Source organism: Hemitrygon akajei, chromosome 2 (assembly GCF_048418815.1).
Source record: "Hemitrygon akajei chromosome 2, sHemAka1.3, whole genome shotgun sequence".
Classification (NCBI taxonomy): Eukaryota; Metazoa; Chordata; class Chondrichthyes; order Myliobatiformes; family Dasyatidae; genus Hemitrygon; species Hemitrygon akajei.
Genome location: NC_133125.1, coordinates 21,754,253 through 21,769,579, shown reverse-complemented (window position 1 = coordinate 21,769,579; position 15,327 = coordinate 21,754,253). Strand labels below are relative to the sequence as shown.

General features: G+C 37.8%; 2 protein-coding genes across 4 annotated transcripts in view; both read left to right on the top strand.

Moving 5' to 3' along the window:
- The first annotated feature begins 252 nt into the window (after positions 1-252).
- pja2 (praja ring finger ubiquitin ligase 2) overlaps positions 253-15,327 on the top strand; it is a 58,437-nt gene continuing 43,362 nt past the window's right edge. For 2 of the 3 annotated variants that reach the window (XM_073068163.1, XM_073068154.1), the window contains exons 1-3: positions 253-543; positions 6,756-6,888; positions 7,858-8,132. The gene's annotated coding sequence lies outside the window, so the exon portion shown is untranslated. The remainder of the gene's footprint in view (positions 544-6,755; positions 6,889-7,857; positions 8,133-15,327) is intronic. The other variant, XM_073068174.1, reaches the window with a different exon arrangement.
- LOC140739724 (uncharacterized) lies at positions 8,166-13,916 on the top strand. The gene is made up of 2 exons (XM_073068186.1): positions 8,166-8,814; positions 12,844-13,916. Exon 2 carries the CDS (start codon positions 12,907-12,909, stop codon positions 13,591-13,593), a length of 687 nt encoding a protein of 228 aa, XP_072924287.1. The 5' UTR covers positions 8,166-8,814; positions 12,844-12,906; the 3' UTR covers positions 13,594-13,916.

Below are 15,327 nucleotides of genomic sequence, written 5' to 3'. Positions count from 1 at the left end.
TGAAATCGATATTTACCCTAACTTCTATTAGTTGCTCTCTCCCCATTTCCATGCTTTTTTAAATTATCCTCTTCATTTGACTTTCCTCTCCCCCTGTTAGTCAATCTCTCCCAGCCACAATTCATTACCATGCCTACTGCAACCAAACTATTTCCCTTCACCCCCACCTCCCTCTCCGGGTCCGTTGCGGTGTGGGCGCTGATTGGCTGGTGTTTCCTCAGTGACGTGATTATTTATTGCGGGTCTCGCGCAGTGTTTTGCCTCCCTGCTGGAAGAGTGACGCCACTTGGATATCCAGGAAGAGCAGACAGGGACGGGGAGAGTAACTGGTTGTCCGCTCTGGTTACCATTTGAATGCTTGCTCCAAGTAGCTAAAGGAGCCGCAACAACTGCAACAATGATCCACTGTAACATGCTCAGAATTCCAGAAATCTGACTTATCCCTAGTCTATTCTCAGCCTCTGGACCCCTACCAGCGGAGCCTAAGGAATGTGTCGCACAACATAAAACTTCAGTGGTGGAAAAATACAGGTTTCTATTTCTGTACGTATTTTAGATGAGCGACTGCACCGAATTGTGTCGCTTTGAAAATCTGGGCAGTGATGGGATAGCTGTTGAATTTGATCATGGCCGCCGTGTCTCAATGGCGATTCCAATTGAGTTTTGCGTGACCCGGATACGCTAAGGCGATGTTACCCGTAAAAAGCAAATAGAACTTTGGAACTTTTCTGTTGAAATTCATTTTATATTTTTATTTAGCTTGTTATGAGGTTGGTTATATCTATCGATTAAGGTTCACGGCATTACATAGGACACAAAACATCGGGGACGCGTTGATCGCCAGCCAAAACCAATGTGCAGTTATCTTGTAATAAATTTGTTACATAATTTGGTTCTTGAAAGCAAACCTTGAAGTCAGGTGGTACCTTGGATGCGTTGTCTGGCTTTGTTTTAATTTCCCCCAACTAGGGATCTCTGGCTGTCGTATTTTAAATGTTTTAGTACATAAGTATTTTTGAATGTTCTCAACGTATTTAAATAAGCTTTCTTATGAGAAAAATGTTTAAAAGGTAAATGAGGTTTTGTAAGGGTAAACTGTGCCTCGGTGAGGTAATGTGCTGTGTGGCCATTGGTGTCTTGTCTGTCAATTTAAAAGAGGCAGAGCTTCAAAAATTATTTAATTACGTAAATCATTTAGGGATGTTATGTTTTGCCATATTTACCTTTATTGTAAGCTGTTCCTTTCCAAGGGCAGTAATGCAATTAGGTCTCTGCTCTGCTCCATCAAGCTTTGTGTTTTTAAAAGGACAGATTTGAGTTCAATGTCAAATCACCTTAGGAGGAGCCAGCATTCCTAGACGCCTAAGAAGACTGAAATAATTCCTCTATTTATAATGTATAGTGCTTGTTATCTGATAGTATTGTATTTTTGTGAGGGGAAAGTTTAAGGAGAAAGATTTATATATAAATCAAAAAGAACAGCAAATGCTGGAAATATTCAAGTCAGGTCACATCTGTTCCTCTTCACATAAATAACATGACCTGCCAAGTGCTTCCAGCATTTTCTGTTGTTTTAGATCTCCAGTTAATTTTTTTTTAAGGTTGATGTTTCAATAAATGCTTTGCTTCAAACCTAAGAGCATACAAAAGGCAAAAATAGGGCACTCAGCTGCTTGTTCCTGACCCACTATTCAAGCAGGTTTACTCTATTTCCCTGCACTAACCTCACTCAAGAAAAAATCTGCCTCCCAGTCTAGATGAAGTAGTATTTTCTCATCTCTGTTTTGAATAGCCAAATCTTATTTGAGACTCTAAATTTCTGGTTGTAGATACACTTTCCATGGGCAAACTCCACTCCACCATTTTATTCTTAAACTTTTGGCAAGTTTTCCTTTATTGTGAATTAAGGAATGTCTTGTTTTATTGTTCCTTTTCACTGGGGGTGGGGGAAGATTAATCTCTTGGTTGTCGACGTATGGGAAATAGCATATACCTTTCTGCCTTTCTGTGACTTACCTTCCAAAAAGTTTACGCATATGCGAATGATGCCAATGTAAAACTGAAATTGGTAGTACAGTAAAGGTTGGAGTGATGTTGGCATCAAAATGAGTGGTGTTTTTACTTGACATTACTCTTGATGATTAAAATGCCAAATCCTGACATGTCTTCATAAGTTTGGAAGAAGATATAATAAAAATATTACATTTGGAAATAAATACCATTAAGGTCAATAGGCTACAATGTCATTTTGACTTTAGTAATTCTTGTCCAGATAGAATTCTTAGTATGCAAAATATCATTGTTATTTACCATCATGCTAATTCCACAATACTGCTCTTATGTCTGCTCTGAACATAGGGAAAAAAAATCTAATTTTTAATTTATAAAAATAAAGTAAGGAAATCACTTGTTTACCTCATCATTAAATCGCTAACCTGAAATACACTTACAATTTTGTTGGAACCTATATTTCTGAATATATAGGTTAAAAATTTCATAAGATGATGGTTAAGATGTGAAAAGTATTAGCAATGTCAATTTGCCGTTATAAATGATGGAAATCAATCTGGAGTAATTAATTATGAATGATTCAATAAATGCTTCAGGACAGTTTTGAGGTTATTTGGTTGTAATTGATGATGATCATAGTGCTATATTTGGAGTACCATGTAGATTTAGTAGGCATTAATGTATTGAAGACTGGTGAAGTGAGTTACATCTAATTGATAAGGCAACTTACTAATATTAATGTAGAGTTGTTTTTGATTCGATAATGTGATTCATGTTAATGTTTTGAAATTAAACTGATGTTCTTCACTAGTCACTTGAGGCATATGATACAACTCTTGTGTGCAGCATTTCAAAGCTTGCAGATGACACAGAATGTTTGTAGTTAAATATGAAAACAAACTGAAAGCCTCAGGAGCTTTTTTAAAAAAGAACATAGGAACATTAAATGTTGGGAAATCATCTTAAATCTTTTCAAATGCAGACTCCCTGCTTGGCTATATCAAAGATCCAAAGAACCTATTTTCCAATGACTGCATCTCTTGTGTCTCCGAATAATTATTCTGTTCATTTGGGCAGCTGTTTTACGAGTAACACCAAGGACGTACAAAGATTGTCATAACTCTTAGTTCTGAAGTACAGTTAGACAAGTTATCTTTTGTATAAGGTTAGAGAAGGTTAAGAAGAATTTGGTTAAGGGGAACAAAAAAAATAGAGCAAACTGTTTCAGATAACTGTTTAAAGTACTGTACAATTAGCTGAAAAGCATTCTTTGTAGCAAGGCTTTCGTGAAACACAGAGTTAGGTGACGAGACTCAAAGTTGAATTTATTGGAGTTGCAGAAGAAAGAGGAAGGAAAGGTTGTTACTTAGACGAGATGTGATTGATTTGAACTACTAAGAGGCATTGTGAAAAAGTTTATTGGTTTGAACTGTGAGATTCCTATTTTCAAATAGATAGGCTAAGGAATAGAAAGTGACAAAGTAGATCTAAAATTATTGGGAACATCTGAAGGAAATCTATCTCGGTTTGCAAAATGGGTTCCGAGTAATTGATTGGATCACTTCCACTCCTGCTTTCTCTTTGTACTGTATATCTCTCCTGTGTTTTCAGTCTGCATGTAGGGTCTTGGCGTAAAATGCCAGTTGTACATTTCCCTGTATAGATTGTACTTGACATACTGATTTCCCCAGCAGCCCATTTCTTCCTCTGGAAGCACTGAGAATGTTGGGCAGCGTTTGTGGAAAGAGTAACAATTGCTAGTTTTATTTTATATTTCCAATATATTACCAATTTTTCATTTAGAAGATGGTAATATAGGTTCACTTATCCTGCCACTGGATTTGGAGGAATCTGCTGAAATGACGTTGGCTGTAGTTTGAGGTACCTGCCATAGTTAGTTCATGCTTTTTCTAGAAAGTAAGTTAATCTGACTGATTGTGGTTGTTCGTACTGTCTGCCACAAGTCCTACATAATTACCTCAATGGCCAGAGAGCTCATCTGTTGATTGCAGTTTGAATTCCATCCAGCTAGAAGGACAGTAGGCACTGTCCAGCAACTTGTAAGAGCCTGGGAGTAGCATCAATAACTATATGTGGACTTTTTTGACATTGAGAACCGAATGTCAGGGATAACGACTTAGGATAGAGCTTTGCAGCCTGTCGGATGAAAGAACTCTTAAACTTGATTGCCCTCAGAAATTCTTATCTTCTATTACATCTCAATATAGGGGTGCAAGCTAATACTTTGAACAATCTACCTCAGATCCAGTATAATCTGGGTAAAGCAAAGTGTGTCATTACTTTGTTTTACTCAGTCTTTCTCATAGCAGTTTTATACTGAGCCTCCACCATATTTCCCACTTTCCCAGTGGAGTGAAGTTGATCTTCAGGATGATTGGGAATGTATTCATCTGATATCAATTTCAATCTAGATTCAAACTTCGTCATCTGTGATAGACAAGGTTTTGGTTAATTTATGCACTTGAAGTGTGCAGGGGATTGGATCATACATTAACTATGCATTAAAAAAAAATTACCTTCCAATCCATCCCCATAGCACAGCTGTGTTTCCTGATGGTAACGGTCCATCCTGAGATTCTGGAAAATATGGATCGCTTTCCCATCCAGTGGATTAGTTAAAATGTGAGCTACACAAAGCTAATGATCTACTACTCATCCTTGCAGAAAAATGTGTCATTGTACTAGATGGTTCTAAATATAGCAATGAATGCTATCACAATAGAAGTCAAACCACAGTAAATCTCCAGTAATTCATTAGCTGCCTGTGAAGATATCTCAACAGTTTGGCAACTAATTCACCAGGTACTATATGCTCTGCTCTCTTCAGACTCAGTAAGTTCCGAGTTCCTATACTCCCTCTTCCTGCATGGGTACTGCAGTTTCCAGGCTCTTCCGTGCTTTTAAACGCATTTGATTAACTAAAAAATTTATGTTTTACAATGTGCTTGGGTATTAAAGGAAATAAATGCAGAAAATCTTATAGTCCTGGAGCACTTAAATGCAGAAGGTAATGGGTTATTGATTTTACTGTATGGATGTGTAGGACTGATGAGCAAGTTTAGTTACTTGTACCTGGAGAGCGAACAAAAAGCAGTTGTTCATGTTATCACAAATAAACTTTCTTTCAACATAAATGCAGAATTTACACTCAATGATGAGTGTGATTGGCACCAGCTTGATCCACTGCAACAAGGCCTGTACGTCAGCGGACTCTTACTCACTTTTAACGATGGATGACTTTTTTAGGCAGGAGATTGAGACTCAACCATCAAAAAGTTAAGTGCTTTATTAAACTGTTTTTGAGATCAAATTTATCAAAAGCTCTGAATTTCTTTTAGTAACATATATTAAAAAAAAACTCCTTTGCTTACACCTTGTTAAAAGAAGTGTAGTAACTTGTATCCATTTGTGTTCATTCACTGAAATCAATAGAGAGGAATCAACTAGGTACAGGAAGTTTGTGGGGATTCTCCATTAAGTTGGGTTCCTTTACCAAATTTCATGAAAGGTGTCAAATTGCATCTTGCAAAATAGCTGTGAGCATAGCTTTGGGCTCTCCTGACTATTCTGACTCTTGTGTAGACAATACCGTATTGTCAATTGCACATGTAATTTTTGCTTTTATGTAGTACTTTCTGCATTACTTTTTATGGAAGCTACTTTCTGAATCCACATGTTACCCATTAGATGATGCAATATGTTTCGAGTTTGTTATGTTGATTGTAACCTGCCTTAATTCAGCTACATTTAATAAGATTTTGTGGAGATCTTTAACATTGTACTGCATGCAAGCTGTTACTCATTGTGTTCTTATTTTATCAGGGGTATTGAACTTTATAGCTGTTTCAGAAAGAGATGAATAGTTTTTAAATACAGCAATGGCAGATTGATCTAACTGGAAAAGTGCATGTATGCATTTTGTTCCACAAACCTGAGAACTTCAGTGGCTCTTAACTGAAGCTGGTCAGAAACTCCATAGCAGTACTCGGATTGTTATAAATGGAAGTCATTCCATCTGAGAAATTCTTTGGCATCATTTTTCAGGGTAAAGTGGTATGTGTGACTTCCAGACACTCTTGATAGTATATAGTGAGTGTAGTGTTTTTTTTTAAAATGAAGCATTGTTTGATTTCCTAGTGCAATGTTGCACAGTTTCAGAAATAGAATTATACTAATTTAGGCCCTCCATTTGCAATATTGGGCCAAAGGTGACTGGTCTCAGAAGCAGCATTCTTAGCATTATTGGTTAGTATTACAAAAATAATATCATAACATTTTCACCAGGTGAGCCCTGGCAACTGAGAATTCCTCCCATCTATTGTCTTTACCTCCACACATATCCTGACACCCTTCCTTTCAAATTGTTATCTCTTATATATGGTCTCATATATCTGCTCTCACCTGTATTATTTCAGTCCTGGCACCTTTCCCCTTTGTTATCCCATGTTTCTGCTACTGTGTCTGTATTTCTCTCTCTCACTGCCATTTCCCTATCTCCACTGCTCTTCCTCCCATTTTCATTGTATGCCTGTGTCGCTCTAGCTGTCTGACATCCATTGACCTGCCTCTCCTACACATGCAGTCTGTGCTCCATTTCTTCTTTTGCTGTTGGACTTGATGGTAACTGTGATCTTGAATGCTAACACCCATTACACACAATCATCCGAGAAGACCACAGTATGTTATTTCTATTCAAATACTCCTTGCAATATTCTCTATTACAGGTAAAGGTCACAAAAAAAAGATGGCTGACTCAGCAGACCAAAGACTCCAACTTTGAGATGCCTCTGGAGGAGAGAAAAATGGAGTAGTGATTTCCTCAAGCACCAGAAGTGGAGCATTACCAGGGTCAGCTGGGTATGAGCTAATTGCACCTTATTGCAGCCTGCTCATCAGTATTGGTGTTTTGAATTACAAATAGCATATCTGTCGTTATAAGGGCCCATTTTCAAGCAAAGTCATAGAGAATTTATTTATTTATTGAGCAATACATAGCTGAGTATGGCCGTTTGAGCCATACTGCCCCAACAACCCCACAACCCTGATTAACCTAATCTAATCATGGGACAATTTATGATGACCAATTAACCTACCCGGTACATCTTTGGATTGTGGGAAGGAGCCAGAGCACTTGTGGGGTCGGGGGGAGAACCCATGCATTCTGGAAAGCCCCTAGCTGTAATAGTGTCGTGCTGACTGCTGTGCCCCCCAAGATGTTATTAATTATTGCAATTAACCAGGTGCAAGCATTGGCCAAAGTATATATCGCAAAGTTGAACTTGAAAAGGGACTCACCACCTTTAAATTAGAAGTAAATGCATGTACCACCCATACATCAATGCTTTCCTTGCAGTATACATTGACAGATCAATAGTCCTTTATCAGCACTTTTGTTTATGTATGTAATCCAATATACGTAAACTTGCTTATGATAGACAACCAAACTAAAGATCTAATGAGATATCAATTCCATACAACTATCACAAAGAGATCAATAATTAAAGATGTTTGTGAAGTGTAATGCAGAATTCTGAGCATAAGGATCCTAAATCCTGTGAAGTTCTTTGCTGCGACTTGGATATCTTCATGAGTCATTACAGCTTTCATTGAAAACTTCTGTCTTGTGCAAATGTCTAGTTGTGGCATCTTCAGTTCCAGCATAAGCTCAAGAACCTAGAAAATGCAAGTCAGTGCTCACAAGAAAATGAAGGTTGCAGAAGAGCATACATTCGCATTTGCAGATAAGAGGCAGGCTTAGTGCTGAGAATAAATATTTCCTGGTAATTATTGCTGCAAGACAATCTAATGTTCTCCATTTCTTTTCAGGGTTTCTTTCCTGTGGTGAGAAAGGAAGCCTTAGACTGCATCCTGTTGCAGAAGAGCACTCCGCTGCACTTCTTCCTGCACAGCACCGGTCCAGTTACTGGAACAACAAGGGAATGGATTGAAGGGAATTGGTTTGTGGCATCAGTGGCTTATAGTTGGGTAGGAGGAGAATCAGACCTACCATCTCAGCTTCACAAAGTCGAGCCCTGTCAGTAGTGCTGAGTCAAGGATCGAATGAAGTCCATGAAAAGGAAGCATTTCGACGAAAGTCTTTGGTAGGCATTCTCAATTTTTGAAGCAGTATCTGTTATGCCAAGTTAGCTCCATGAGATGAATGGAAACATGGGCTAATCTATGCTCATGTTTTCTCTAGAGCTAGTGCAGAGCCAGAAGAACCTTGCTTGTACCCTAAGAGTAATCTGTTCTTCTGTGCCAGGCAATGCCAGTGCCAAGGAAATTCCATGGCTGAGAGAACAGGTTCTTTTGGGGCATAATCCTAGACCTTCAGTGCTCTGCTAACCATGAGCAAGCAGATTTCCTGGTACTGCAGCTTGCTTCTCTGCAAGACGTTAGTACTGCTGTAATGAAGAGGACAGCCTTGTTCCGTTGGCCCATTTGCCGGTTTCTAGATGGTTTAAAGACAGCCAGGTGCCATGAAGTCCTGTAGCAAGGCAGAAACTGAAAACTATGTCCTTTCAGAAGTCGAGATCCCTCCTGCAGCCTTCAACTGTCAGGTACTATTCTTGCCAGGGCACATAAGCCTGCAGACTGCAGGTGCACCATTTGCTATCTCTTAGTCTGGAGCTGGTCCATCAATGGTACAAGCTCATCATTGATGTTCTGACAGAACCATCTGCATTTGAATCAAGAAGGAAGCCAAGCATCAGACATGGGAAACACCATGGTAGGGATTCTAAACCTAACTAGAAAATCACTGCAACCAAAGTACAATTTGTGGTGAGTAGATTTTTAATCATTCTTATGTTAGTTTCCTTTGCAACAAATATTTTGTTTAATTTTTAAGTCTACACGTGCAGCACAAGCTGATTGGTGTCATCAAATTTATCTGACCAGATTCTGCTCATTGTTTTCATCAGTCAAACTGCACTACAGAACAAGATAACTACTAGGCCTCTGTTAGTCTCCTTTTTTTCAAATCTTTTAATTATTATTATTCAAAAATAACACAGGTATATCGAAGTAACAACTCTTACAATGCCATAAAAAAAGAAATTATCTTAAAGATTGAAAATTTTTGTGAATAAAAAAAACCCTACTAAGCAAGAAAAGTGAGAGGAAAAAAAAAGAAACCCATTGGGGGTACAACCCCAGAGCCATGCGTCATACAAAAACCTTCTAAAAATAAACATCAAGCCGCCAACAAGAAAGTAAGATATATCAAGAAAAAAAAATTGCACTGAGATAGAAGAAATCTATCAGTTAACTGAAATGATAATAACGAGCAAATGAGCCCCATCTCTTCTCAAAATCAAATAAAGGTTCAAAGATTCGACTTCTAATTTTCTCCAAGCTAAGACACAGCATCACTTGAGAGAACCATTGTGACAAGGTAGGTGCTGATATTTCCGATGGCCTTCCTAGCTATCAATGTAACAAACGCAATAACATGTTGGTCAGACACAGAAATAACATGGATATTTTGAGGAATTATTCCAAAAAGCACAGTCAATTTATTAGGTTGTAAGTTGATTCTGAATGCTTTAGAAATTGTTGAAAAGACTGACTTCCAGAACTGTTTTAATATAGAACATGACCAGAACATATGTGTCAGTGTAGCTATCTCAGTTTTACATCTATCACAATACTTGTCAACATTGGGAAATATTTTAGAAAGTCTCTCCTTCATCAAATGGTAATAATGTACAATTTTAAATTGAATCAGTGAATGACTAGCGCAGATTGAAGAAGAGTTAACCAGCTTCAGAATCTGCGTCCAATCCTTACATATAAAAGTCAAATTGAGTTCCTACTCCCAATCCTGTTTAATCTTAAGTAAAGGACACTTATCCCATTGTAATAATTATAAATTCTTCCAGTAGAACCTTTTATCAAAGGGTTCATATTCATAATAGTATCTAACAAGCCAGCCTCCAATATGTAAGGAAAATTACTTAAATATTTTTGTAAAAAATGTCTAAGATGATATTGTAAGAAGTGTGAATACGAGAGAATATTTATCAACTAATTGTTCAAAGGACATCAATCTGCCTTCTTTAAATAAATCCAAAAAAAATTTATACCTTTATTTTATCAAAGTAAAAAAAATTGGATCACTCTAGGAAGGTTTAAAAAAGTAATTATGATAATTTATACTACAAAGTTTAAATTTTTTAAGATTAAACAAATTTGTGGAACTGGAGCCAAATTTGTAAAGAGTGCTTAACCACAGGATATAGGTTTAAATTAGCAACTTTAGCTAATTGTATAGGTAGAGCAACTCCTAATAACGAAGTTAAATAAAACTGTTTCACAGCTCTCAGTTCCAGGTCTACCCAAATTGGCCGATCATTCCTATCACCCCAATATAACCAAAAGGACATATATCACAAATTAACTGCCCAATAATACATTCTTAGATTAGGCAAAGCGAGACCTCCATCCTTTTTCAACTTTTGTAAATGACATTTACAAATTCTTGGTCTTTTATTATCCCAAATAAAAGATAGAATAATAGAATCAATCCGATCAAAAAAACTTCTTAGTCAAGAAAACAGGAATATTCTGAAATAAGTATAAAAATTTTGGTAAAATCATCATTTTAACTACATGAATATGACCAACAAATGAAAATGTAAGTGTGCTTTATTAAATGAGTACTTCACAGAGTCCACTAAAGGAGGAAAATTGGCTTTATAAAGATCCTTATATTTTTTAGTAATTATGACACCTAAATATCTAAAAGAATCCATAACTTTAAAGGGAATATTATCACATATAGGGATAGATTCATTTAAAGGAAGTAATTCACTTTTACTAAAATTTATTTTATATCCTGAAAAATCTCTAAATTTGTCAAATAATTTTAGCAAAGCAGGAATAGATTCTTCAGGCTTAGATATATATACCAATAAATCATCAGGATAAAGAGAGATCTTGTGCATGGTCTCATTCACAAAAATCCCATGAATATTTTTGGCTTCACGAAGAGCAATAGCTGGGGGTTCTGATATTAATTTAAATAACAAAGGACTTAATGGACAACCTTGTCGTCCCCCGTGATAGCTGAAAAAAAGGAGACCTACAGTTATTAGTGACAACAGTAGCAATAGGAGCTTTATATATCATTTTAATCCAATTATTATAATTAATACCAAAACCAAATTTTTCTAAAACATTAAATAAATATTTCCATTCGACTCGATCAAATGCTTTTTCAGCATCCAAAGACACAACGCATTGTGGAGTTTTAGAAGAGCACGAATATATAATGTTAAATAGTTTCCAAACATTTGAAAAAGAATAACGACCCTTTATAAAGCCTGTTTGATCTTTAAAAATGATTTTACCCAAAATACTCTCCAACCGATTGGCCGTTATCTTTGAGAGAATCTTAACATCAACATTCAATAATGAAATAGGTCTGTATGAGGCACAATCAATAGGATCTTTATCCTTTTTGAGAATTAAAGAAATAGAAGCCTTATAAAAAGTAGAGGGTAAATCACTTTTCACAAAAGAATCTTTAAACATCTCGAACATATATGGAGAAAGCAATTTTCCAAATTTTTAATAAAATTCTACAGGGTAACCATCAAGTCCTGGGGCCTTACCAGATTGCATTGAAAAAATAGCTTTATGAATTTCGGATTCAGTAATTTAGGCATCAAGAGTTTTTTGATCCTCAGCAGAAATTTTAGGAAAATCAATCTTTCATTAAAAAAAAAGCGCATTCATTTCAGAAGAATCTACTGGACATTGAGATTTGTAAAGTTCAGTATAAAAATCTTGAAAAATCTTATTAATTTCTTCATATTCCTGAGCCAGGGTACCATCCTTTCTACGAATTTTCAAAATTTGCCTTTTGGCTCCAGTCGATTTTAATTGGGATGCAAGTAGTTTATTAGTTTTATCTCCAAACATATAAAATTGTCTCTTTACCGTAAGTAGATAACCTTCAATTGGATGAGTTAATAGTAGGTTATATTGTGATTGAAGTTCCACCCTTTTTATAAATAAGTCAATATTAGGGGAAGTCGCATAGATATTATCTAAATCTTTAATTTGCTTTGAAATTTTATCTAATTCTGCTTTAGTCTGTTTTTTAAATTTAGCTGAATAAGAAATAATCTGACCACGTAAAAATGCTTTGAATGTATCCCATATAATTAATTTGGACATGCATCCTATATCATCAAAAAGAAAAAATTCTTTTATCTGGCTTTCAATAAAACTGATAAAATCAGAGTTTTGCGATTAAAATCTGAGACATGCACCATGGTGGATGGGCAAAAATGACATCATCAAATTCAAAGGCAAACTCAAAGGCGCATGATCAGATATAGCAATAGTGTCATACTCACAGTTTTTAAAATTAGGCAAAAGGCGGGGATCGACTATAATATAATCAATCCTCGAATATTTTTTTATAGACATGCAAAAAAAGGAATATTCTCTGTTATCAGGGTGCAAATGCCTCCATAATTCGATCAAACCAAAATCAGTCAAAAAGGAGTTAATAAATGACGCAGAACGATTTGGAAGTCGCTGATTAGTTGAGCTCTTGTCAATCATAGGATTTAAACAACAGTTAAAATCCCCACCCATTATCAACATATTGTGGCGACCCACTTTCTGCGCAGGCGAACCGGCTCACAAATAGCCAGCGCGCGGGGGGAGACTTTGGTAATGCACCTCTGATGTCGTTTCCGCCCGGAGAGGGCGGGCACTAGGGATTAAATGCCAGTGCCGCGAAGTTTGAATAAACTAGTCTCGAAATGACTTACCGACTGTGTGTTGTTATTTTAGCGCTGTGTGTAGCACATTGCTACATTGGTGACCCCGACGGTCCAAACGGGATTTGGACCAAAGATGACTGACTCTTCATCTGTTCACGCAGTTTTGCTAAAACTGCTGACTTTCTGGATGCTGCGACCACGCGTGTGGTTTAGCCAAGCAGAAGCCCAGTTCCAGATTCGGCAGATATCCTCTGATTCCATGCGTTACTATCATGTGGTGAGCGCCCTTGACCAGGAGACGGCCGCCCAGGTTGCTGATTTCATACAGTCACCCCCGGAAGGAGGCAAATATGAAGCATTCAAAGCACTGCTCATTGGGACCTTTGGCCTCTCACAGTGTGAGCGGGGTGCCCGCCTGCTTCACCTGGACGGTTTGGGAGACAGACTGCCGTCAGCATTGATGAACGAGATGCTGGCCCTGGCTGACGGACACAAGCCCTGCCTCATGTTCGAGCAAGCGTGCCTGGAGCAACTGCCCGGGGACATACATCTGCTGCTGGCCGACGCAGATTTCAGCGACCCCCGGAAGGTGGCGGCCCAGGCAGACGTGTTGTGGAAAGCCAAAAGGGAGAGCGTGGCGTCCCTCGGTCAGATTACCAGGCCACACGCCCAACAGCGGACCAGACCAGGCCCAGCAGGGGGGCGCACACGACACAGAGGCAGGAGTGAGGACGACAGTGAACAGTGGTGTTTCTACCATCAGCGGTGGAAACCAGCCCCAAGAGGAAGAACCCGCAGCAGTCCTGGACAGACTACGTGAAAGGCTCGGCAACTTGGCCCCCGTACCGACTTCACAGCACGGTCGGACCCTGACCCATGTACCCAAAGACCTGCAGGACTGTAAGTTTGTGTTTGTATGAAGGAGCGGACACTGGGCACCGCTACAGCGGCCGTACAAGGGGCCATTCAAGGTGATCAACAACAACGGGTCCACGTACGTTCTGGACATTGGGGGGAGAGAGGAGGTTTTCACGGTGGACCGACCCAAACCAGCCCATGTGGACTTGGCGCAGCCGGTGGAGGTTCAGGCACCGTGGCGCAGAGACAGACCTCCCAAACAGAGGCTGATCCAGACTGTGGACATTGGGGGGTGTATTGCTGGTTCTGGGGGAGGGGGGGGGTTCTGTGGCGACCCACTTTCTGCGCAGGCGAACAGGCTCACAAATAGCCAGCGCGCGGGGGGAGACTTTGGTAATTCACCTCTGACATTTCCGCCTGGAGAGGGCGGGCGCTAGGGATTAAATGCCAGCGCCGCGATGTTTGAATAAACTAGTCTCAAAACGACTTACTGACTGCCTGTCGTTATTTCAGCGCTGTGTGTAGCACATCGCTACAATATATTTATTTAAATCGGGCAATAAAGCAAATACTTTTTTACAAGAAGGATCATCTAAATTAGGACCATAGAAATTGATCAAAACAACCTTTCTATTACAAATCACTCCTTTAACAATTAAACATCTACCATTAGAATCTGATTCAATATCCTCTTGAGTAAATATATTAGATTTAATAAAGATAGATACGCCTTTAGTTTTACTTTGAGAAGTAGCATGGAGCTGTAAGCCATTCTACCATCTTAAAAAAAACTATTTTGATCTCCCGTCCTATGTGTCTCCTGAGCAAAAATTATATCAGGTTGGAATCGGTTAATTATTTTAGAAGTCTTTTTTCATTTAATAGGATGATTCCAACCACGTACATTCCAACTTATTACATTAATCTGTTTAACTGCCATACTATAATTTTATTCTAATTTACTTTATATATGCGCAGAACACATACCAATACGGGATTATCAAAGATGTTGGTGATGAAGAATACAACCATATAGAAAACACGCATGTTCTGGAACCACCCAATGGGAAAAAACTCCTAACTCCAGACCCACCCACCCTCCCAAAAGCCCAAAAAAAGGCAAGTGAACTAAGAATACAAAGCCATGGCCACTCTGTCGGTCTCATCTCTCCCTCCTCCCAGCCAGTATACAAAAAAATAAAATGACCTTGCAAGAAAGACAGTAGTGTTTCAACAAAGGAAAGTGTTTACATTCCATCATATATTAAACCAAAAATGAAGCAAAATAATATAATCTCTTAGAGAGAAAAACCATCGCCATCTTAAGTTTAGTTTTAAATCTCTAAGAAAACTTTAAATTCGGTTATAGAACGCTATAATAAAACAGATAAAAATAGGTTAATAGTATATTTAACTGAACTAAATTTACAAAAATATTAATTAGTAATACCATAAGTAACTATACCTTATATATAAAAAGAAACCCTATTAGTAGGAAAAAAAACTACCAATTAGTAAATTAAGAAACAACAAAAAGAACATCAAACCAAATATTAGATAAAAGGAACAAATCCTTTTATCCTCTTTTCTCAGTCAAATATCTAATTAGCCATTTAAACAGTCAAACTTGAACCGTAAATCTTCTTTCCAAAAAAAAATCCAATAGGATGTAATGATGAACAGGTTTTCTTATCTT